At 37.5% G+C, this 23,910-nt stretch overlaps 1 protein-coding gene across 2 annotated transcripts in view; it reads left to right on the top strand.

Annotated features, from left to right (window-relative positions):
• Nucleotides 1-23,910, top strand: part of LOC110047546 (protrudin-like) — a 65,343-nt gene that overhangs the window by 8,303 nt on the left and 33,130 nt on the right. For both annotated transcript variants that reach the window (XM_089288679.1, XM_089288682.1), the window contains exons 2-7: nt 1,319-1,386; nt 9,930-10,075; nt 19,584-19,642; nt 21,005-21,064; nt 21,969-22,004; nt 23,417-23,529. In XM_089288679.1, coding sequence (XP_089144805.1) covers nt 1,319-1,386; nt 9,930-10,075; nt 19,584-19,642; nt 21,005-21,064; nt 21,969-22,004; nt 23,417-23,529 — 482 coding nt within the window. The remainder of the gene's footprint in view (nt 1-1,318; nt 1,387-9,929; nt 10,076-19,583; nt 19,643-21,004; nt 21,065-21,968; nt 22,005-23,416; nt 23,530-23,910) is intronic.

Here is a 23,910-nt window from a genome sequence, read left to right as displayed (position 1 = left end):
TCATTAACAGAAGTTTGGGAGGCGCGGTGGCCTCACGGTTAGTGTGCTCGTCTCCAGATCGAGCGGTCCGGGTTCGAGCCCTGGCCGGGGACATTGTGTTGTGTTCTTGGGCAAGACACTTTACTCTCACAGTGCCTCTCTCCACCCAGGTGTATAAATGGGTACTGGCGAACTTAATGCTGGGGGTAACCCTGCGATGGACTAGCATCCCATCCAGGGGGGAGTAGAAATACTCCTAGTCACTTCATGCTACAGAAACTGGGATAAGCTCCAGCCTGATGGGCCACTTGGCTCGCATGCAGACTTTACCCTACTTACCTATCATTAACAGAAGAATCAAGTGCCAGTTAATGAAGCACCTCCGTGTTGTTGTGCAAGAAAACATTCAGTTTTCCCGAAAGTTCTGCGCACACAGTATAACTATAAATTTCAGGTTGACCTTCACCAACTGCTCTGACTTTCAATTTTCATTTCAAGTGAAAAAGAAAACTTTGATTGAATGGTGAACTTGTTTTGCAAGCAGACTTTCGATTAAGATTCCTGATTTGAACGCTGTTAAAAGACCATTTTGCTAGATTGTGATGAGGATTTCTCAAAGACTAACTAGATTTGCCATGTTTGAAAAGTCAATAAATAGTCTTGCACGTGCTTCGTGCTGCTTGCATGTTTTCCATGTATGAATTGAGAAGTCAGTCACTGTAAATAGACTTTTGATGGTTTCCTTTTCGTCTGTTTTTGAGATAACATGTACATGTACTTTGTGTGTATATACTAATTAAAAACAGTTATTCTTTTCAATTTCAGTGAATACATATAGCGGCAGAATATTGACTTTGCCACTTCACGGCTCGGTAAATATTCTGCCCGTATTCACCTCAGTTTCAAAGATTAATTGTTAACTATTTTGCTCTCCAATTATTACTCTCAAAGTTGAGTTCAGGAAGCTTACATCATCCAGCATGTATGTGCAGTTATCTGGTTTGGCTCCACAATATCAGTATTTTCAGTCTTTGGCTTTGATTATAATTTCATTTGTCTTGTAATTCTTTGGAATATGCAACTTTAGAGCAAACTGCAGAAAGATTATTTCTCAGAAACACTGTGCCTAGTTTGCTTTTAGACTCCATTTAGTTTTTCCATTTTTTGTTTCACACCAAATACTTCCTGTGACATACCGATTTTAAACTTTAAGGTAAAGTGAAAAAATGTCTTAACCATGGAAATTTGTCGTTTTTCTTTCAGTAAGTCTTAGATAATTGTGCACATACATGTAGTGCTGATTTTCATCTTAATTAAAGTTTGTTTTTTATTTTTGTAGGTGGCACTCCCAGAGGCTAACTTTGTTTGTCATGATGTCTTCCATTTACTTGTCTATCAGGCATCCAGGTACACTGTAAATCACAAACCCTGTTATATTTTATCTTGTGTTTATATATTTTGACACAAGTCAAATTATTCTATTACAAGACAGACACATAGATGACATCAATATAACAAATATTTTTATTCTGTTTTTTAAAATGGCGGAAAGTTTTGAGAACTTATATAATATTTTACGTGACTGGGCGAAGGATAAGGAAGAAAAATGTCTTGACAAGGCTGTTAATGGGTATGAGAAGCAGAAAAAAGAAAGAAAAAGGCGTTTCGTCTATGGAAAATGTCTTGGAAAAAATACTTGAGCAGTATCAGTCGGCAGTCAAGTGAGACTAACCAAACACAAAATTGGTCTTGAAATTGTTTCAAGGAAAGAAGCTATTGCTTTGCCTTGAATTTAACAAACCCAATAAGCAAAATGTGTATAAGATTAATGTAATTTTATAAAATCAACTTTTCCCAGTCTCAAAATAATTGTTTACTCAGATTGGTGTCAGGAGAGAAACATCACAATAAACACATAACCTTGCTTTCTGGCACGAATGGTCTACACTGTAGTCTGTTTTGGGGCACAGCAGCGAGCAAAATATAGCTCACTACAGCTCACAGTCATCTGTATTGCAGCTAGAAATAATTGTCTCCAACACTATATCAAATGCCCTTGAGAATCGTCAACCACAGAGGACACAAATTTCCACCATCACTAATGCTGCTTTCATTCAATGCTTGAATCAAATGGCTTCCAATGTCTGTGTTGATGTTGACCACAACCGCAAGTTTTCTGAGTAGCTTTTTCACCTCTTGCAATATTCCAGTTTTTTTGGCTGACAGTGGTACTCTGATGACAAAACCTGACTTGGCTTTTCCTATTTATTTTGTATAAGATCTTTAGATTTCGCAGTTCAATTCTGCTCTCACTGTAAGACAACAACCACAAGTGTTGCTTGATTCAAGTTTGACAGTGACCTGATTTCCATGAACCAATCACAATTCTTTGCTATGCCTGGCAACCAATCAGTTTGCTCCATTTTGTATAGGTAATGGTGAGGTCAAATTGTTATTTTTGTGTTTGTCAAAGTGGGTAAAGGCCCGGCTTTCGAATTATGTTTAAAGATTTTGAGTATTGTTTGTTTCTTTATTGTATAAAACAAATAGATTCCATGTTGCCGTGCATCTGTTCAGTAATTGATCACAGAGGACATTAAAATGTGGTAAGAACATCAGTGACATACTCGGCTATATCCTTGTGTCCCACTTTTTTGTTCTTACCACATTTTGACGTCATCTTTGATCTATTACTGAACAGATGCACGGCAACATTGAATCTATTTCTGACACTGTAAGTAGACATCAACCAATCTTACAATGTTTTTAAGCGCACTATGATGAAATTTGGGTTTTTCCTGTGAAAAAGATGAAAGAGACGAAAAATGCTGTTTACTATCAGAGGCTTCAATAATTTCCATAGCAGGCAGGCATCAAGGTAGAAAAAATACAAGCTAGCCTGGGGACATGCACGCCCCCCTCCCCGGAAAATTTTGAAATCCTAGACCTATAGAGATATATTTTCCTGCAATTTGGACCACAAAATCAGTACTCTTAACTGCCTACAAGAGATCATTGTATAGTTAACTAAATCATATTTTAACACTATTTTGAACAACAGATACATCTTTTACTGGTTAGTACATAGACAGACTGTATTACAAAAAATTATCATCAGTATTCCATAGTTTCCGGCCTTGGTAGGTTTGTAGCAAAAACAAACTTGCAAGAGTTTTTTAGTTCTCTGCTTTTTAGTTAACCAGAGTGAAAAAAGGGTCTTTACCAAACCATGGGAGCAGAGTTCTGCATTTATACCATAAAGAGACCTGCGTGATGTGCAAGTTGGTTTTCCATCATTTTTAAAGGGAATTAATAGCACAGAAAAAAGCTTTTCAATGTCCCAGAGTATTATGAAACTGAGCATGACAACAATGATTCCATGTTTGACTGCAAAAGTGGCTTTCATCAGAGTGAAGATAAATGTAATATTGTCATATTTATGTGACATCCATCATGATTTACATTTATTATGTTTTTGCTCAAACAGAGTACATTATCAGCTATTATTTTTCTATTTGTGCCATTGGTTTTGTCGCTTTTGTGTGTAATGGACTATATTATAATTATTACATTCACATGTTGTGCAAGAATGTTTGGGTGGTATCAAATAATGTGACGTCAGATGAATGTGATGTATTCTTGGTTTTCTTGTGACGTAGTCATATTTCAAAAAAAATTACTTTTTTTCAGAGGTTTTAGTTTTATCAGGTATAAGACCCTTTAGGAACTTGATGTTTAATAATGTTTTGGCTCAACAGGGTTTTCGTTTTGTAACAGGACAAGCTTTTGTGTTGCATGACATTAATGGCGGCCCGAGAAGGTTGGAGTGTAGGTCAAAAGATGAGTTGTGGCTTTAGTTTTTGCTAACTGAACAATTTTTTCACTGGAAGAAGTATTAATTTCAAGGTGTTGGAACTCTAGAGTAGTAACTTTTCGTTTCAACAGCAAAACTCAATGACAGATGTTTCTGTTACTATACAGCTGCCATATTTGTGCCCCCTCATCGGGCACCGATATATTATAATATGGTGTCTCTATACAAAGCTCTATAAATTTGTGTGGAACACTTCAGTCTCCTAATAACTCGCAAATGAAAAACTGAAGAAACCTAATCCTTGGGCAATTCTCGGGCAAACAAACAACTTCAAACTGCTCAGTTAACCTAAATGTCAAGCTGACAACAAACAAAACTTGTGGTCGGTAAAAGCCTTTCCCAAAGCTAGTTAAGCCTAAATTTGGATCAGTTTTCCAAAGAATTGAAAACAAACTGCACATGGTTAAAGCTTTTGGTGGCTTCGGAACTCTCTGTCCTTCACAGCCTCTTCGGCAAAAGAAAAGAACAAAATGGAACCAGGCATTTCTTAGAAGGGAGAGTGGAGAAGAAAGTGAACAAACAGCCGTGGCTTTGAGCTGTTTGAAATGCTATTATTCAATAGCAGGTTTGTGGGTTTTGTTTTTTTTTCCACTTCGTAAATTAACAAGTTGCAGGTCTAAGGCTGAACTTGAACACATGAATGGCTTTTAAAAATGATCTCTGTCACTTTCATTATTTGGTAAAATAAGCTTAAATGAACTGAAGACTGAGGCTTAAAGTGCCCATAACATCAAATTGTTTGCTTTCCCATCTGATTCTTCATAACACCCAATTAACTTTCTCGAAAAAATTTTCCGATTTGCATAAAACGCAAATTTTTTTACAATTTTTAAGACGTTCAAATTTGCCGCCATTTTGGTCCACCCTTCGCACCAGTCTTCCTCGGTTTGAAGTGAGTAGTGACATAGGTTCAGGAACATGTGATTTGGGTCATGACTTATCTGACTTGAAAACAAGTGGGAATTTTGCTTCTGAGTTGTCTACATTTAGTTGAAAATCCTGGAAAGGTGCGTTGCTGCTCTTTGTAACACACGATGTATGTGTTTATATCCACTAAAGGTCAAGTGAGGTTCCTGAACCTGTGTCAGAGGCATCAATCACATGGCCATTTTGAGCATGTTATTCTTGTGATCAGCAGCAGGGTTCAACCGCAAGAAAATAGAATTTTGAACTTTGTAAAAATTCGTTAAAAAATTGAAAATTTTTTTCGCAGAAGCTCGTTAGGTGAAATGTAGAATTAGATTAGCGAAAAAAAATTTGACGTTATGGGCACTTAGAAGGAAAATGTCAGAAATGTAAGCTTATATTTGTGCACGATGCAGTGGTTCCTTCAAGCAGCTGTTTCTTCAATTTCGAGGTCAATTTCAAGAGTTCAGTTCGCATTCCACAGTAGGAAAAAAGATGGCAGCTGTACATTTTAGCAAAATGCCTTGCGAACCTAACACAGCCTATAAGGCACAAAGAAAGCCTTTTTTTACAATATTTGCCCCTGTACTAAGCACATTGAGTAGCCTAGATTTGAAGAGTTTATAACATTTCAAATCAAGTAGGAATTTTACTCAGAAAAGAACTCAAAGTATAAAATGTGTAAAACAAAAATTTCCAAGACTATTTTGGCCGCTAATTTTGTGTACATAGCTAATATAATGTCTGTGAAGGATTCATGCATTTCAAGAGACACAATCAGTAGGCATACATTTCTCAATGCTCAAGGGTTTGCAATGCATTATAGGGCGATTTCAAACACGATCAGCCATTTGCAAGTTTTCCGATGTGAGGGAATCAATTACAGCTAAGCAAAAGGATAGATTGCTTTCTTTTCTTATGTTGAATGTTATAGCAGCAAAGATCTTTCAATATGTAGTTCTGGAAGGACATAATTTCTGAGAAAATAACTGTTATTGATCGTCAACACAGAGAAACGTAGTCGCTATTATATGGTAGCCTGTGAATGCAGACGTATTTTTGGCTGTCGACTAAACCAGAATTTTTGGCTGCCAAAGATGAAATTTTAGCCGCACTGGCGACCATACTGGTCGCAATTTCGAGTCTTGTAACAATGTATCTAAACAAATTTTATGGATGGACAATAACTTGGTGTTGGTGAAATGTTTGGACATCATGTCCGATCATAATGTGAAATTGGCTGGACATATTCAAAATTTGGTCGGACAATGTCTGATGACCGACTGTTTTTTCCAGCCCTGCTGCAGTAAATTGGTTTTACAGATTACAAATGGGTTTGTTTACGCTACTCTTGTCATTGAATTGGCTTGCGCGCTGTCTACTAATGATTTGTAAAAAATCTCGGCAACGAGTGAGTAACTCAGATAATAGACAAAGAAAGATGTATTAAAAAACAGATTTTTTTCAAACTACTTTGTGTTAGTTGCATTTATTTCACCAGTTAAGCTCTCCAAAATTGTTTTTGCAGTGTGAAATTTCTTGCGAAGTTTGAAGTTTTACTACAAAAACAATTTCTGTCAGTCGTTGCTTTTAAAATCACTTTGTCACTTTTCTACCATATATTGAATAGCAGAAAGTGAGGAAATTCGTTAAGTGCGTTCCACAGAAATTCTTCTAAATACAGCAACGATCAGAGAGGTAAACTCGACTGAAATTGACTCAAATTTTACGGCGAGAGAAACACAGGATTACGCATCATTACAGCGCCAAGCTACAAACAATTAAGCAAACTCTCACAACTTCAAAACACTCAATTGAATTTACTTACAGTGACTTTCCTTGCCATTTTAAAGTGAACAGAGATAAACTTGTGTTGACTAATCGTTGATGGATGTGTAAAAAAGGCAAAAGATTGACGACTACCGCTTACTTTTAGGAGCAAAATTTAGGCAGCGGGAAAAAAATCCGGCCCATGGGCCATATCATAAAAAGCTGGACTGGTCACGTGCTTATGATTAGCCAATCAAATTTGAGGATTTAGGATTCCGGCCCGCTCAGATGCTTGAGAAAAAAATAAAAGTTTTATTCATCCTTACCGTAAAATGATTTAGGATAAAAAAATTTGTCTGGACATCATGTCGGACCACAGAACGTTGGGATTTTGCCGGAGACAAGCAAATTTTGGTTGTCCGATGACCGACTGTTATTTGCAGCCCTAACGATTAAGGGATATCAGTACAATATGTCTAAAGACAGGGCTATTGAATCACTCTTGTCACAAAATTATTAACTTCATTTATTCTGACAATAGAATGTATTGGCGTCAGGATCTTTCATACTGACAATAGGAATTATATCTTGAATGATGGGATGAATGAAGGCTCAATTTTCATTTTGTCAACTGCTGATGCTCTGTACTACATCTGCATCCGCGAAAAACACGTCATGCGTTCACATCAGCTGTTTTGGTCATTTTGATCAGGATATTACGCTTAGTAATGTTGATACATTGGAAAAACAAACCAAATACAAGCAGGAAGAGCAAAAACGTTCCCCTCAGCCTTTATGGCAGTCGAAGAGGCCTTGGTTTTCATTTGTACCTGGTTTTTCTGTGTCCGCCAACAGCTTTAACTTTAACTATTAATGTAACTGACTTTAGCTTGCTAATCCAGCAACTACGGACGTGGTATACTGGGAAACTGGTAACATGAAAATAATAAAAAAGCACTCCGATTAAATATGAGACAAAGGCGCCATCCACAAGTATCTGGATGATTTTTTGAATCCACAACTTTTTCTTTCCGGATATGGCTTCCATCCACATGCGTGGATCCAGCGAATTTGCAACAAATCCGGATATTTTTTAATATTTTCTGGATTCTTTTGAGCCATTTATTCAGATCGCTCATTTGTGTTGAGTAATCTTACGTGGCAGAGAGCTCATGTCACGACTGGGTGACTTGGCAGGAATCCAAAGGTAAATGTCATTGTTGTGCAGTGTTTTGGTTGCGGACAGAGAACTCGACTCTAATTTGCATTTATGGATAAGAGGTATGTGACAGTAACACAATATTTCTGTTAATAACATCAACCTGAGTATTAGGCCTTTCTTAGCAAGAGGGTAGGGGAAGGGGGGAATTGCAGAGAAAGGCCTTTTCTTTGCTGGGTGCTTCCTCCTCCTACCCGTCTCAGAAAAAAATTGTGACAGCAAGTTCCAGATGATTTTTCTCAACCGCTGTTCTGCTTTTGAGATACGTTTGCTCTTATGACAAGAAAAATGGTTTGTTTCATCATCAAATTCAAACAGCAGAGTGGTTTGACATAGTATTTTTTTTCTCTATAATTTTTTAACCAATTTTTTCTTGAGTTCTACTAAGTGAAATTTTTGTACCAAAAATATTAGTTCCCATGCAGGAAACTTTTTTTTTCAGAAAGTACCTTTTGTGATTTTTCAAATGAAAACTCACGGCTGTCTGGAATGGATTGAGTTAAATACAAAGTGTTAGTTTAGTTTACTTGGTTGAATGTTTGGATAGTAACCATGATAAGATGCCTAAGTTAAAGGGACATTACGAGTGATATAGTTTACTAAAATAGGATATAGAAGTTTTAGTTCATACAATAATGTTCAATTGTTTTCAATCAGTACAAATAAAAGAAAGCGGGGAGAGATTTGGTGATAACTATTACTAGTCTTATTTAGACCCTTCAGCTATCACGTGTGCGACTTGCTTGTCTACCTAAATTTGTATGTATGGACGATATGTTCTTATTATGGGTGTGCCAGTGAGAGCAAATTTATCCGACACTGTATGAACCAAAATCAATGCAATGCAGCACGCCGGTTTGAAGCGATGACATCACACAATATGTCATCACTTAAAAAGGGTCTTCTGCTGAAGTTTCTTATTTTAAGAAGTAAAACATTCACTTGTCCCTAACAAAATTATCGGCAAAAAACGTAGCCACAAAAAATCAAACCTCGCCGCGGGGGCCTCCACGCGTCATTGACGCGGTATTCCCGCACTCGACCTCATCTTTACCTAGGTAAATCCGAGGACAGTATTCGTCCTGTTGCAGCAACATTTGGACGAGGTATTACCTTAGAAAAGAAGACGCATCAGTTTTGGATAGCATTTTGTATTGTTTCTTCGCAACAAAGTGTGCTTGAATGCTCACTCTTGAATCTCCGCATTTTCATCCCAAAGAAGCATTTGATAAAGTCGATCATTCATGCCAGTTACCAAATTGATAACACAAGAAACATTTGGTAGCTGCATTGTATGAACTACAACAAAAATATCTGTAACTTGGTAAAATAGTGTCTCAGTTCTTAAACGCTGTGTTTTAAAAGCATTCCATTTTGTCAAGAAGAATGTGACAGAGCAATGATGTGTTCACGATCTGATTTCATGTCCACGCATCATGCAAACCACCGGGAAATGACTAAATGCTCAAGGTTGGAATGGCTTTGAAATTCACGTTGATGAAAAGAAAGCAGGGCTATACATTTAACTTCAATTCCGATTTATTTTGTTGCCATAATACCATGCGTACTTCTCTGTTTATATGCGCTGCGCTTTGTAGCGGGCAGTTACAAAATTGGGTCAACTCCAATCGTTGATTTACTAGTAAATAAAAATGGCAACTGCTGTTTATGCCTTGTTGTATAGCTGTCATCGAATCAGTGATCTGAGTTTTTCAGTGATTTAACATTCCAATAATTATCTCCTCAATGCTATGTCCAATTCATTTGAAACCTCAGAATATGTTTATTTTACACTTAATGAACACATTGAAGTCAAATGAAAAAAATGTCTAAATTTTGGTTTATTTGACCTTTAAGAACTGTTTTTGCATATTTCTGTCTTTTATTTTTTGTAAAATAGCTCACCAACTTTGTACAAATAATGTTTTTTGCTCCCTGAAAGTAGTGATCCCCCCTAAAACTAATGACCCTCTGAAAGAAGCAAACCCCGGAGGCTGCTAAAACCATAAGTAACATGGGTGGTTACATGTACTTCAGGAATTTTATGGTACTCTAGTGTAGAATAAAATGCAAAGAGGGGTGTATGATAAAAACTGATTTTTCAGCCACACCAAAAGAGATTGACCATGTACTGTGCGATGTTAATTTGTGCATGCTTTGATGAGATTATTTTGCTTGCAGTGCATCTTGCCTATATTCCATTGGTTTATTTGATAGTCATGCTTTCTTTGTCTGGAGTGAGAAAGTTAGGATTGAAGAATTTGAGGGGCAATGTTCACTTCAGGAGGAAGAAAGTACAAAGGAAGGAAGATGACCTTGTGAATTTAGTAAGTAATACTTATCGTGCTATCAGATTGAAACTGTACATACTTTCGTCTAAGATGTGATAACATGTCACCTTATAATTTGTATACCTGGCGTAAAACAGACTGGAAATTTCTCTTAGAGTTTTCAGCTCCTGTACATTCTCTTGTGTTATATTTAAAGGAGTCTTTTTCTGATCTTAAAATGGTTCCATCAGTATAGCAGAGCACAAGAGAGTACAGTAGATTAGCGTAGTGTAGCGTAGTGTAGCGTAGTGTAGCGTAGTGTAGCGTAGTGTAGCGTAGTGTAGCGTAGTGTAGCGTAGTGTAGCGTAGTGTAGCGTAGTGTAGCGTAGTGTAGCGTAGTGTAGCGTAGTGTAGTGTAGAGTAGTGAAGAGTAGGAAAGCATATAGTAGCTATTTAAAGGAGTCTTATTCTGATCTTAAATCTGTTCCATTTTGAGAGATCCTTAAATTTGCAGGACTCCGTTGTCTTCATTCCTTTATTGTGCTCAGCTCAATTGTACACCAGCATCTCAAAAGTGTTGCATTGTGAGACTTCTTTTTTTGCATTAGCGAAATAGTGAAATAGTGTGCAAAACAGGCCTGGCTTGCAAAAAGGAAATAAAGACTGTGAGCTACTCTAATCTACTCAACTGCACACTAGTCTACTTTGAGGATATAAGTATTCACTACTCTATTCCACTCTACTATACGCTACTCTACTACTCTGCTCTGCTCTGCTCTAACTTTACTATTTATTTCTACTCAACTATATAGCACTCTACTCAACTCAACTATGGGTTTTTGCAATTAGGATATTTAGTGCCCTGGCTTGCATAAAAGAAATGTGTAGACTGCAAGGAACTTTATTTGAATCAACCACTCCTGTTCACTACTATACTCAACTTAGCTGTTTGCTACTCTACTTTGAGCATCAAGGCATTCGCCTCCACTACACTCCACTCTACTCTACTCTACTCTGCTCTGTGTTGCTCTGCCTTACCCTAACCTACCCAAACCCACCCCACCCCACCCCACCCTTCCTTACCCTACCCTTCCCTACCCCACCCTACTATTATTTGAGCATACCATTGAAAGTCTCCTCAAAATTGCCCTTCAAGCCCTCTCTGTGTTTCCTTTATAGCTGCGGCCCATTTATCGCTCCTCTAGCCCTAAAGCTAACCCTAAGGTGGTTTGATGCAAGCATGGGTATTTGCCCCACAATTCAATAAGAAGTTCTTTGTTAACTGACCATGGTTTTTAGTACGTCTTTTATTCTTGTTTGCCATGCCAACCGCATCAGGACCACACAAATACAGTGTAGAGTGTCATTGCACATCTCAAACACCCTCCAAGAGGTCCCTCATGAGGCATGTTCGTCAAATCAGAAAATGACACAACTCAGGTGTTTAGTATGTCTTTTATCGTTGTTTGCCGTGTTGACTGCATTAGGACCACACAAATAGTGTCATAGCACATCTGAAACATTCTCTAAGGGTTCCCCTTGATTCTTGGTTGTCAAATGAGATAATGACACACAACTGCACCAGGTTTTGAGCACTTTTGAAACTCCTGTGATATTGTGGGGATGGATTGCATTAGAATTGGGCTGAAATTGCAGCTGGTTTGCTTGTGCACTTTGGAATTTGCAATTCAGGGCAACAAAAATTGCATTGAGTTGCATGACAAAAATCACTCCTGTAAAGGGGCCCTTTACACATACACTCTCCACCATGAGGATTTGTGTTACTAATTCTTTTGGTACAGTTTCACCACTTGCTTCCTGTCAATGTAGCCTCTGAACAGTTCTCTTAACCTATTGATGCCTGTGCCGGCCATAACCGGCCGTGTGAAAACCCACCCCCAAATCCCTGTGCTGGCAGTAACTGGCCAGAAAAAAGCACGTGAGGACAATATTGCCTTTTCTACCCTCCCTGAAGACTTTTTGGTTTTCCTATTGTTGTTAAAGAGAAATAAACCAACCAGAATGGACTTACTGAGCGTATTTTTAGAGGATTTTAGGGGTCCTAGAAAGATGGTTTTTTGTCTTAAAATCATGCGCTCGAAAAGTGCAGGTAATCATGGCCTTTTTGCGGGCCAAAATTAATCTAAAAACTTCCAAGGTCTTGTTTTGATTCCTAAAACTGAGAAATTACTTCTTTGGAACTTAAAGTGGAAAGGAAAAACACAAAGCAATGTTTAGGTGGCCTCAGAATGGAAGATCAAGGTGTACAGAGTCATCAAACCTTTCAGATGAAGAATTTTTCCTTCCTTCAACTGCCACAAAAACATGACGAATCGGTGCGCTTTCAAGTGAGTTTTGAATACAGATTGCAGATTTAAAGCGGCTTCTTGGACGTTAGAAAACAAAAATGGTAATGTACAGTATTACTTCGAAGTTGAATTCAACTTTCGGAACAATTGGTAAAGCTATGACTGATAAATTGACTGAAAAGTCATCGGCAAAGACAAGCTTTCGCTTTAGGGTGAAGAATAAATTTGAACACACGGTCATGCAGTGAAGCACGTCTGCAAAATTTTGAACGCGTTTTTGCATTGAGATAGGGTTTTTTACCTCATCTTGAAGGAACATGTATTGTTATTGAGCTTCCTGTCATGTTTCTTTCATTTGGTTGCCTTTATTTGGGAATTTTAGGTTTTAAAAGCTAGTGGACAGTATTTTTGCATGCTGGATTTCTGCATATTTAATTTAAGGTAATTCCCCTTAAATAAAACTGCACATAGATTTTTTTTCACACTTTGTCCAATGTATATTTATCATATGAGAACTTTAATTATAAAATAAAAGGGGGGTGCCTATGCTCGTCAAGGAGCAGTGAGGCATAGAAAATGTCCCATTTTAGCATTATTTAATGCTTATTACAAGAATGCATTCCAAGTTATTGTAAACTCTTTGTGAGCTCAGACTCATGAAAACAGGCCTCAAACTATAGTCAATACTTGTGTCAGACACAAATAAAGTTTTTAAGTTTGATTTTGGCAGACAGCTGAATCCTTGTTAAAATATTGGAACCAAATTGCTTGCTATGGCTATCAAACTGCAAAATGGAAAAGACTACAGTGCAGTTGCTATTTTCCTTATTTATTCAATTTTCAACAGTAGAAATCAGATAGGTCTTTTCTCACACAAAGCTAATGATTAGTTGATTAAAATGACTGGAAAAAAATTTGGGGTGCCCAAGCTCATTAGTGAGCTACATTTTGTATAGCCATTTTGTGTAGCCATTTTTCAACTGACAGAACTTAATATCAAGGCAAATCCACCATGTTTTCAATGTGCGCGTGCACAAATGCGTGTTAATGACGTCATAGATTATGTGCAGTAAGGTTGCACAATGCAATACTGGGGAACGACCTTAAGCTCACGGTGACCTCCGCGGTTTGTTTGTTTAGTCTATTAGCTTCATTCAAATATGTTTTTTTGAGTCTCTTTCAGGTACTACAAAACTCCCGAGAAAAGAAATAAGTGGGTACTAATTTAACACAGTTGAAATACAATTTCTCTCAAAATAATTGCCTTGTTTCTGTGATCTTTTTGATTTGCAACTTTCATCTCTGCAGCACTGTAATATTTTGCCTTGCAGCAAAGAATTAGTTGATTTCTTGTTTTCAGTTTGATTTTTACATGTGTCTTTCACTTTTATTTTCTGTTGTTTTCACAAAATATTAATGTTAGCCGTTATAGTGCAAGAATGGGAATTCTGTTGTATTTGGGTTTGTTTTGTCCTCCAAAGTCAGTAGTTAAGTTAACTCGTTTTCTCATATTCAATTTTCTCGGCTTCCGTGGGACATTTTGTTGTGCGGTAAAGAAATAATATTATTTCTTGTTTTCTTATCAGGTTTGCTCATCAAGTTGAGTTCTGTTGATATTTTTTAATATTTTGGCCCTTCATTTATTCAACTTTAAATAAATGATTTCTTGAAACCTGATCTTGTGTCTGTGGTTACTGCGCATATGGTTTATTTTTGTGCTTTTGCTTGCTCTGAAATATTCCAAAAAATGCTAGGGAATTAGGGGTGGGTCGTGGGCAATTTCATGCAGGTGTCAATGGGTTAAGGATGATGCTTACTTTTGTTAGTGTACACACATTCTGCGCATCATGCAAGGCATAGTTTGCACGCCACGTGCACGCTGACATTGACCTTGGCGCAATCAATTACGCTTCCAAGTATGCGACTAAAATGAAAGCAAAATTTCCCTACTGTGACCAAATCAAGTTAAACCCATCGACTCCTGTGCTGCCCGTAACCAGTAGTGACGACTGTTGACCTTTGTTCCACTTCTGCCATTATCACCTTTGACCAAAATTGGCATCATCTATATACTCAAGTTCTACGGGAGGAAAAGTTCCTTCCAGTGATACCCAGATCAGACTGATCAGCCCAATGGAGCCTGAAATATGCTGGAAAATGCTCAAAAATTTGAGTGAAAAACTAGCAGCAAAATTTCCAGCAACTGCACTTAGGTACTCCATGGTAAAAATTGCCCGTCTCAATGATGCTTTCTCAGAAAGTTTTGAACTGGAAAAAGCCCAGCAGAAGGTCAATCACTGTGCTGAAAGACAAAGGAAAGGCGAAAAAAAAAAATTAAAAAACTAAAAAGCCTAAAGACTTGGATTTCCAAATTTTGATTTCTGCACATGCCCAATTAAAAATGTTGTAAATGTAATGCTAGTGGAAAGAAAGGTATCCTGTCATGTTTCAAATGTTTTTTGGAGAAAATTGGAGCTAATTTGTCCCATATCCAGGCTGAAAATCTCCAAAATGTCCAAAAAAGGCATTTTTAGCAAAAAGCACAGAGAGTCAATAGGTTAATGAACCTACACAAAAATCAGGAACATCAGAATAACAGCATATCACTAACCCCTAACTGTTTATGGCTTGCAGCTTGTTTTGCATGCAAAACAAATGCGCAAGATGCAAATCTTTGACTTACTGATGAGGTGACAGGAAGAAATGTAATGGGCACTTTAAAAGTTTTCAAAAAAGATTAAAACAACTCATTTCACTTCTAAAAACATGTGGTTATCCTTACATTTTATGAGCAACTGTCACCAAAATCGAGCAAAATTTAAATTTGGTGGCAGAAGTCGAAAAATTGATTTTCTCTTTTTTCGTCCACAAATAGCCCTTAGCTAGATATGAATCGTGATATAGTTTTCTTGAGCTTGAAGCACTTTAAATTCGAGAAAATCGAGAAAAATGATTTCTGCCTCTACAGTTGCTTAAATGGCCACATGCAAAGGCTGAAAAATAGAAATGTAGACTCATTTTGCATTGGCGTGTAATGGAGAACCAAAACTTATCAATACTTTTTCTTGAAAGACAAAGTATTCAGCTATCCAAAACGTGTTAGAACTTCACTTGAGTGCCATTTGAGATTGAACACACAATTTTTAAAAAAATCCCTTTGAGTTACTACATGTAGGTCAAATTCCTGATTTATGAGTAAAATTCAGTCTAGATATTTTTCGACATGTGCCATAACTCGAAATTCCTTGAAACTTTACCCTTGCACTTTTTTTATATTGTTGTAAAACATGTATTAAAATCAGCTTGGATTATTCTTTGAGTGGTCTTTGAGGCCCAGTTGAAAAACACCAATTTTACCTAAAGCATCATGAACAGTAAACAATGGACTCAAGTATAAAACGTGGACTGCGGACTAAATGCAGCCTACTGACTACAGTCCACATTTTATCATGACCAGTCATAACTAATATTACGTAACACATGTATAAACAAGAACAAGCCCTCTCGTATGCACGTGCTTTGCGATCAATTCATTTGTTTTCGCCCCTGCTGGAGAGAGGCCAATTTCACATCTACCTAACAACTCAGGGACTAAGTGCTGTTCCTAGAATTTTTGTTTTTTTAACATACTATACCAAACTTACCAATACTCGAATGCACTCTTTAATCTACAATTACTACTAGTTTTTTACACGGATAAGTAAATTGCTTGCTTGTCCTTGTAATAGCAGGGTAAAACGATTCAATCTCAACACCAAAATGACTTTATTTAACGCGAATAAGTTTTCTTCCTTCAAATGCCAGATGTTTGTGATGAGATGTTGATTTCACACTAAAAAACAGAAAGTATTGATAAGTTTTGGTTCTGCTTTACACGTGAACGCAAATTAAGTTTAAATTTCTAATATTCAGCCTTTGCGTTTGGCCATTTTGAAAAATTGTTTTTTCAATTTTCTCGAATTTAAAGCGCTTCGAGCTCAAAGAACTATATCACATTTGATATCTAGCTAAGGGCTATTTGTGGACAAAAAAGGGAAAATCAATTTTTCATCTTCTGCTGTCCTATGTTTGATAATTAGAGAAATTCACTCTTATGTTATGAAATGAGATTTTGTTATGAAATGATATTCAACACATGATTTACTTTCTGGTTGTGAGGAAAAGCTCTTTAGTCTGTAATTTGGCTAAACCAGAAGTGTAGCTGTCAGGGATGCTAAAAGCCGTATTGTGAGGATTTTGTTATTGCTGTATACAGTTTAGCTTATGAAATTCTTTTCCTGGTCTACAAAAGTGATTGATAAGTTTCTGTTGATACAGGTAGCATTCTCTAGCTGTGCTGTCATTCTCAGAAGCATCTTCGTGAATGTCAGGTGGGTTAAACAGTGCTCTACAAGGCAAGGCATTGGTAAAGCCATGGAGTTCTATCTTTGAGTTTGCTCCACTATGTGCCATGAGGTAACAGGGAATACTGCAACTTAGCTTGGATAGTTCTGATTTCCAAGATCCCCATCAGGCAGCTACATGTATGTCTTTGTTCAAGTGATCCTCCCACTGTAGCTCCCTCTGCCACAGATCTTGAAACAAAATATAAGCTCAAAATAGTAAATGAGTGTTCAGTCCCATCAGGTCAAAAACCTTTGAAGCAATGCTAAACAGAGTTTGTTTGGTTCTGGGATCATTAACATTGAGCACAGTCTTTGGAATGCTGAATATGAAATGGTCAGTCTTTGTATTCCACCAGATTCCTGGAACTTTTAGAGGCTCACTGTCATTGAAATCAGTGGTGTGTGATTGAGACCGATCCCCCCTCCAAAAGTGGCTAAGAACCTCCTTGGAAACTACTGGCCCACTATTGGATTGAATCCGCCACATTTCATTATCTCATCCAAAGACTCCTAAAAGTCCACCACAGCTTCAGTGTCTTCAGCACCAGTTAGGCAATCATCCACATACACCTGTACATGAGCATATTTGACAAGGCTTTTGCAGCTTTGGTGAATTCTTCTCTGCATTCTTTTGCACGACTTCAGACTATAGCAATGGCTAAGAACGGACTACAATGATAATAATTATTACCACAGAATGGCAACGGTTGTAATTGGTAGATTTTCAGCAGCTCATCACTCTTAAGGTCTCTCAACAAGTAGCGTAAGATGTCTTGGTCCTTTTCGTCAACCTTCATCTGAAGAAATATTTTTTTTCTGTCAGCCATAAGTGTAATCTTGTCGGATACGAGATCATGTTTGAGCACTGGACCCAACTGGATACAGTGATTCAGTGAAACACCATCTTGTTCATGGGCTGAGGCATCGATTACAACATGACACTTTGTCGTCTTCCTATCTTTTCTTAATACAGCATGGTGTGGTAGATACTGCACTGTGGTCATCTTCCTCTTGGACTTCTATTGCATACTCCATCTCCACATTTATTATTGTTTGATTCGATTTTTCTAGGCGTCAGCCTTTTCCGAGTTTTGTTTAAGTAATTTCTCTGTGTTCTCAAGTCGCTTGACTGCTTGATAGTAGTTGGGCTTTAGCTGTGTAGCACGATATTTCCATACCAAACTTCAGTCCCATGTTGAACTGTCTAACAGCATCTTATCCTCTGCAGACAAAGATTGGGACTCTTCCTGACCAACAATTCCAATAGACTACAGCTCCCAAAACTGCTTCACGCTGACTGTGATTGGAGTTGACAGCATTGATTAAGTCTTGTTCTACAGATGAACCACTTTCAGTAGGGTTAGACTTAGAGTTAGGGGTTACTGCTTTTAATTGCCCTTTTTGTGGCTACCAGCCTCGAGGAGGTGTAGTCACTAATGTCATCATCTTTGTAAATAAGTCCATCTGTAAACCTAATCTTGAAATAGTTTTTGTAGCCTGCCTATGTAACCTTATTCTTCACAGAGTTTTCATAGCCAATCTGAGTGCATTTATACACACCTAATCCTTGGATAGTGTTCGTGGCCAATCAGAGCATTGACGGTCCTGGTCGTAAACAATTTTTTTTTTAAAATGAAAGGCTGCCAAAACGATGTGCTGATTTTTCGTTTTGTAGTCAAACAAGTGCTCCCAAAGAAAAGGCTGTTAATTTTGGTATACAACAAACATGGGTGTATAATTCAATCCATCGACCACTTTGTCAGTGGCTTTTAGCCGCAACTTTCACACGTGATAAGCGTTTTTTCTGCGAATGTTTCAAATTTCCATATCACCTCTTTTTCTTTTATAATTACCTTGGTTTATGGCTTGGACAATTTTATTTTCCAGTACCTATATACACACAAACCATCTGCTAGCTAGTAGCTCCTGCAACGGCATTTGAACTGCCAACCTCAACCCTCCAGCTTCTGATTCTCTGGCATAAACCTTCACCAATGTAACATTTATGAATTATTCATGAGGTAAAACATTCTGAATTCATTGCAGTTAGGTATAAACTGCTGAGTGCAGTGAAGGAATGAACATGTTTATAATAACTCAAGTCCTAACGTCAGAACCATCAATATCAGAATAGCCCTTTTTGTCTTATGTGATAGAAATGCATGCTCTAATTGGCTGAAACAGTGTCCTTTATCAGAACACAGAGATCAAATTTTTGCTTTGGAATTTTGACGAATTTGACTCAAATTAAACGTTCCCTGTGACTCAGAAAAATGCCATGGAAATCAGCTATTTGTCTCTGATAAACATAGCTGCATGGAGCCCAAAGTATTTCAAGAAAAATATCCCACCCATGTGTCTAGTCTTACCATCTCTGGGCAAAATATGTGCCATATATTTTTTTTGGCTTGATCTTGGGGGACATTCCCTCTTAATTGTTGCACATGTGAAGTAAGGAAACTTTTGCAAGTTTATCAAATCTAGTACTCTCTTAATGGACACTCTTGAAAAACCAAAAGCTCCACTTACGATCACGTTCCAAAAACCCAAACAAACTTTGTAAAAATTCATTCACAGTGATACAGCAGTTGTTTCATTGCATGCTGGCAAGCTCCTGTAAGTGGCTATCTATCCCTTATACCTTTGATGGCTGCTTTTGAGAACTATTCTCTTAAGGGCCCAACTAGTGAATAAACAATCATATAGGCTCTATCTACATATAAAGGTTAAGTAGGTAGCACGCAAGTCCAGTTACTAGGTTTTAGAAAGGTGGATGTGACACCAACACTGAATTACCAAGATGTCCAATCTCTAGCCTGCAGAAAATCTCTACCCTTTCTCAAGTATTAATAATAGTTTCTCTCACCTTAGGAACTAAAACTTGCCACCATGAAGCAAGCTCGTGAGGACCTTAACGAATACATCAATATGTAAGCCAGGTTTGGTTTCTTTGATAGACTTTACCTTTTAATAGACCCTTTGCACAATCCGGTCACATGGTACGGAATTAATTATGCTGGGACGCAAGTTACGCAGTGGGACTTCCAAAACAAAGGAACTCGTACCAGTCTAGCCTGACTTTCCTTTGTTTTGGAAGTCCCACTGCGTAACTTGCGTCTCAGCGTAATTAATTCCGTACCATGTGACCAGATCCTGCAAAGGGCCTATTGCCAGCAGGAGTGCCATCAGTCCTTATTGTGCCGTGGGATCGGTATGCATAAGGACTTCACAGTCTCCCTCCAGTGGGAGTGGTCTTATGCCAGCTTTCATGATCAGATTTCATTCCAGGTTAGGTGCTTTCTCTGCTGACGTTCTTCAAGTTATTTTGGTCAGCATCATGCTGCCATCCCTAGAATGGTCCTCCCTCTGGTGACCAGCCATATCCTTCTGTGAAGTTTCTGTGTCGGTTTCTTTAGTCAGAGATTAAGCCTGAGTAGTCAGCGATTGAGATTGAGGGTCACTAGCCCTCTGCAGACTTGCTCTAACCCCTATTGGTGAGCTTGTTAGTGTTCCTGCCAGGCCTTCACAGCTACTGTAGCTGCCTGAGAACCTAAGTCCCACTGTACTTCACCCTGACAGGCAGTCATGGTTAGGACGCCTTTTAAAAGCTTCTAAATAAATATAGACCAAGCTTTCTCTGCATCAGATTTTTTCAGCATTAGTACAACCCCATAGTCTTGAAATTGAAACGTAGCATTTTAACCCATCATTAAATTATTTCCCCCACATAGTTGTTGTATTTAGTCATTGTGTCCTTATTTGGAGAGAGGAGGTAAATGGTGTAGTATGGTTTGTTTGCAGCAACTCTTTCAGCAATTGGATTTCCTCAGTTTACTTTTGCTTCATGCAGACCATTCAAATGGACTGGACCAAGTTCACTGGGTCATAATGAAATGTTTCAGTTAGTTTATAAGTTTACCTTTACTGTTTCTCGTAATGTATCTGAAATAAAGTTTTCATTCAGGGAAGAAATAGGTCACATGCTAGGCAATGGAAAACTAAAAATTTATTGTCAACAATTTTAGAGTTAAGATATCACAAAGCAAACAGGGAGAGGAACAAAAAGCCATTTCAATTCCTCATCTAATATTGAAATGGAATGTGATATCTGTGTTATATGCTTATCTTGATGTCATGTTACCAAAATTAGCAACATGGTTAACTTTCCCTTTAGCCAGCTAAAGACATCCTTGGCAAAAACGTCCTACAAATCCAGGCTAAAAGCTGTGTTCTTATTTTGAACCCTGTGTACATGCACTAATTAAAATTATGGTTTGCCTGTTCATCTTTAGCTCAATTCAAATTCAAATGCTTGAAGAAAAACTTTGTGAATATCTTGACATATTTTACAGGTGAGGATGATTCAAATCTGCTGCTATTAATACAGTACATTCTATCATATTTTCAGTAGAATTCTAGTAAACCAATATGCAGATGCTGAAATATGATTGGCTGAGCTACTCGTATGCTATGAGCCATTAGTGGGCAGTGGCTGAAGATTGTCTGTGAAATGGGGACGTTTTCTCATTTTTGTGAAGCTAAGGAAGAACATTTTGATACAAATGGATAATTAAATTCCCAAGAAGACTAAAAGAAGGTCATTCATGGTTTCGTGACTTCAAAAATAAGTAAGTGTTGAAAACACTGATGAGCACAACAGGAAATTCTGACAATTCAGTCTGTGGGATTTGTCTAAAGCGTAAAGTTAAATACAATGCACAAAAACAGTTGGAAATGGTTAGCCTAAGAAAATTAAATTAAGAATTCTACTTAAACAATTAGATGATTAGTGTGCTCTCGATTTCTATGAGATGATAGTTGATTCAAACTTAGGCCTCATCAGCTATCACTTCACAGAAATCTCAAGTTCATAATCTAATTGTTAAAATGATATCAGAACAACTGCAGGACATTATGGTGTCTCATTGAAATCAGGTAACATGACAGCACCATCCATGAAAGTTTTTCCACCTAAGCATCCTTAACCCCCAATAGAAAAAGGCTAATATACATAACTATAAGCATCATAAACCCACAATCTGCAACTTCTCTCAGATGATGCCCTAATGCTTGAAATGAGTGCTTTGCAAACTTGCTACAAAAATTAATTCACCTTTATCAACTTTAAGTTGATAAATAGCTAGGTGTTTCACTCGCCAGTTGACTCAGCCCAACAGTTTCTTTTAAAAGCAGTAACTTTGATCACTAAAAATAAGCTGTTGTGGTGACATTTTTATTTTGAATTCCTAAAAACAGGATTTACAGATGGGAAAATGCCACTGTTTCAAAGATGTGAGTCTGTTTTTCATTCTTTTATCAAGTTTAAGATCTAGACCTGTTACTATGGTAATAATTGCCAAAGGCTCATGTGCAATGATCTGTAGAATATAGCAGTGTAATTATTTTGCTGCTGTATTCTACAGTTTTTGCAGGTGGATTTGGGTGATTGACTTATCACAAGGTCAAAAAATATGTCCGCAGTGGCTTACAAGTGATACTTGTAATTAAGATAAAACTGAATTATCATGGAAAATAGGCCTGCAAAGCGTGCGTGTGGCTACTGCTTTGATAGACCATTATAGATGATAGGTCTTAAGCAACCAGTACAACTTCACATCGATTTAAGTGTGTCATTCAGAAATAGGCAAACCTGCTGACATTTTTGCCCTGAAGGCTCAGTTTATTCCTTTGGGTGATATTTTTGGTGTTGATGAAAGCCATACCGAAGAGCTATCGCATTCATTCCTTTCATTAATTTTGATCTGGAAAGAGGTGGGACATTTTCAGAACGACTTTTAACCGATTTCAAAAGAAGGAGGATAATATTGCGTATCCTTTTGTTTGTAAGTGCGTAAACAAACATATGAAACTAGGCTGAAGGTTTTGAGAACTTAATTAAACGTTTCACCTAAAAATGTTAACATAGATTTGCATTTAGTAAACCAGAGCATTTCGAGAGCTTTAAAATGACAGGTTGAGCTACGTCTGACGACCACTGGAAGCTGAGATTCAATATTTTCCAACATGAAACTCATGAAATTGCGGCCGAGTTACACACGCGATGTAAACAAAGAATATGTATGTGCTTAAACTGTTGGGTTCTAATTGGACTCATTACCATATTTTTCCTATTTCATAGTTGAAAAGTTTAGCCTTGTAAAAAGATAAAGACATCTTGAAATATGTTTCTGTTCGGTTACAATTTGAAAGAGCCTTTTCGTCAACAAAACCACTTGGGTTAAAGATTGAAATGCGATTTTATTATACAGACTGCGCTCACTCGTGAGATAATTGAGTTGAACACTCAAAGATAAAATTTGTATCCATGTGCAGGTATGTAATATCCTCTATTTATGCTCTGGTGAACAAGACAAAGCGTTGCATGTGGTTCATTTATTGTTTATGTAGTTTTTGTGTCAACCAGAAATTACTCTGGTCTCAGAGGTCTTGCTCAGCTTAATTAACAAAAGGAAAAAGTCTCACCAAAGTCTCACCTACATCAAAGCGTTTGCACTCTTTGGAAATGTGCTGCATTGTCGGTGAATACTTGGCTTGACTAAGTAATGAGCTGGCATAAAGGATGACTACCCGATATATTTCATGGCATGTTTCATTATGATAGTGACCGGACAACTGCTAAAATGGATCCCTGGCTTAATATCTAATAATATTTTTTTTTTTTTTTTTTTCATGTTGTCTGTTAGATGTCTTCTGGCTCTTTTTTTGCTGCTGTGCAGTTTATTCTTTCTTCCTGGAAGATATCTTGTGACTGTTGGAGTTATAGTTGTATTTCTGGGCAACTCAGGCTTTGAGAAAGGTAGGTATAGACTTTGTGAAATTTATTATTACATTTAGGTTGTAAAAACATCCTTTAATGAGTGATAGGGTAGCTACACTGTAAAGGGAGTTATAGGGGTGTGTATTATGTGCATAAATGTTTTGAAATGGCTGCCAAAGTGATGAACTGATCTTTCATGTTTGGAGGCCAACAAGTGCTCCCAAATTAAAGACTATTTTGGTATGAAACAAAGGTGGGTATATAATTAGATCCATTGATAGCTTTGATGGCTTTTAATCGAAGCAGTGGCTCAAAAGTGTTTTTTATCCTCAAATTATTTCTGTTTCAGGGTTGTATTGTCCGAGTTTCATGTCCACTCTCCTCTTCACTCCTTGCCATGAATTGCTCTTTCCGTAAAAC

The sequence above is a fragment of the Orbicella faveolata genome, unplaced genomic scaffold (assembly GCF_042242905.1).
Source record: "Orbicella faveolata isolate gen_17 unplaced genomic scaffold, um_ofav_v1 contig_1, whole genome shotgun sequence".
NCBI classification, from domain to species: domain Eukaryota; kingdom Metazoa; phylum Cnidaria; class Anthozoa; order Scleractinia; family Merulinidae; genus Orbicella; species Orbicella faveolata.
The sequence above is the reverse complement of the archived record's forward strand: the minus strand, read 5'-3'. Positions and strand labels throughout refer to the sequence as shown.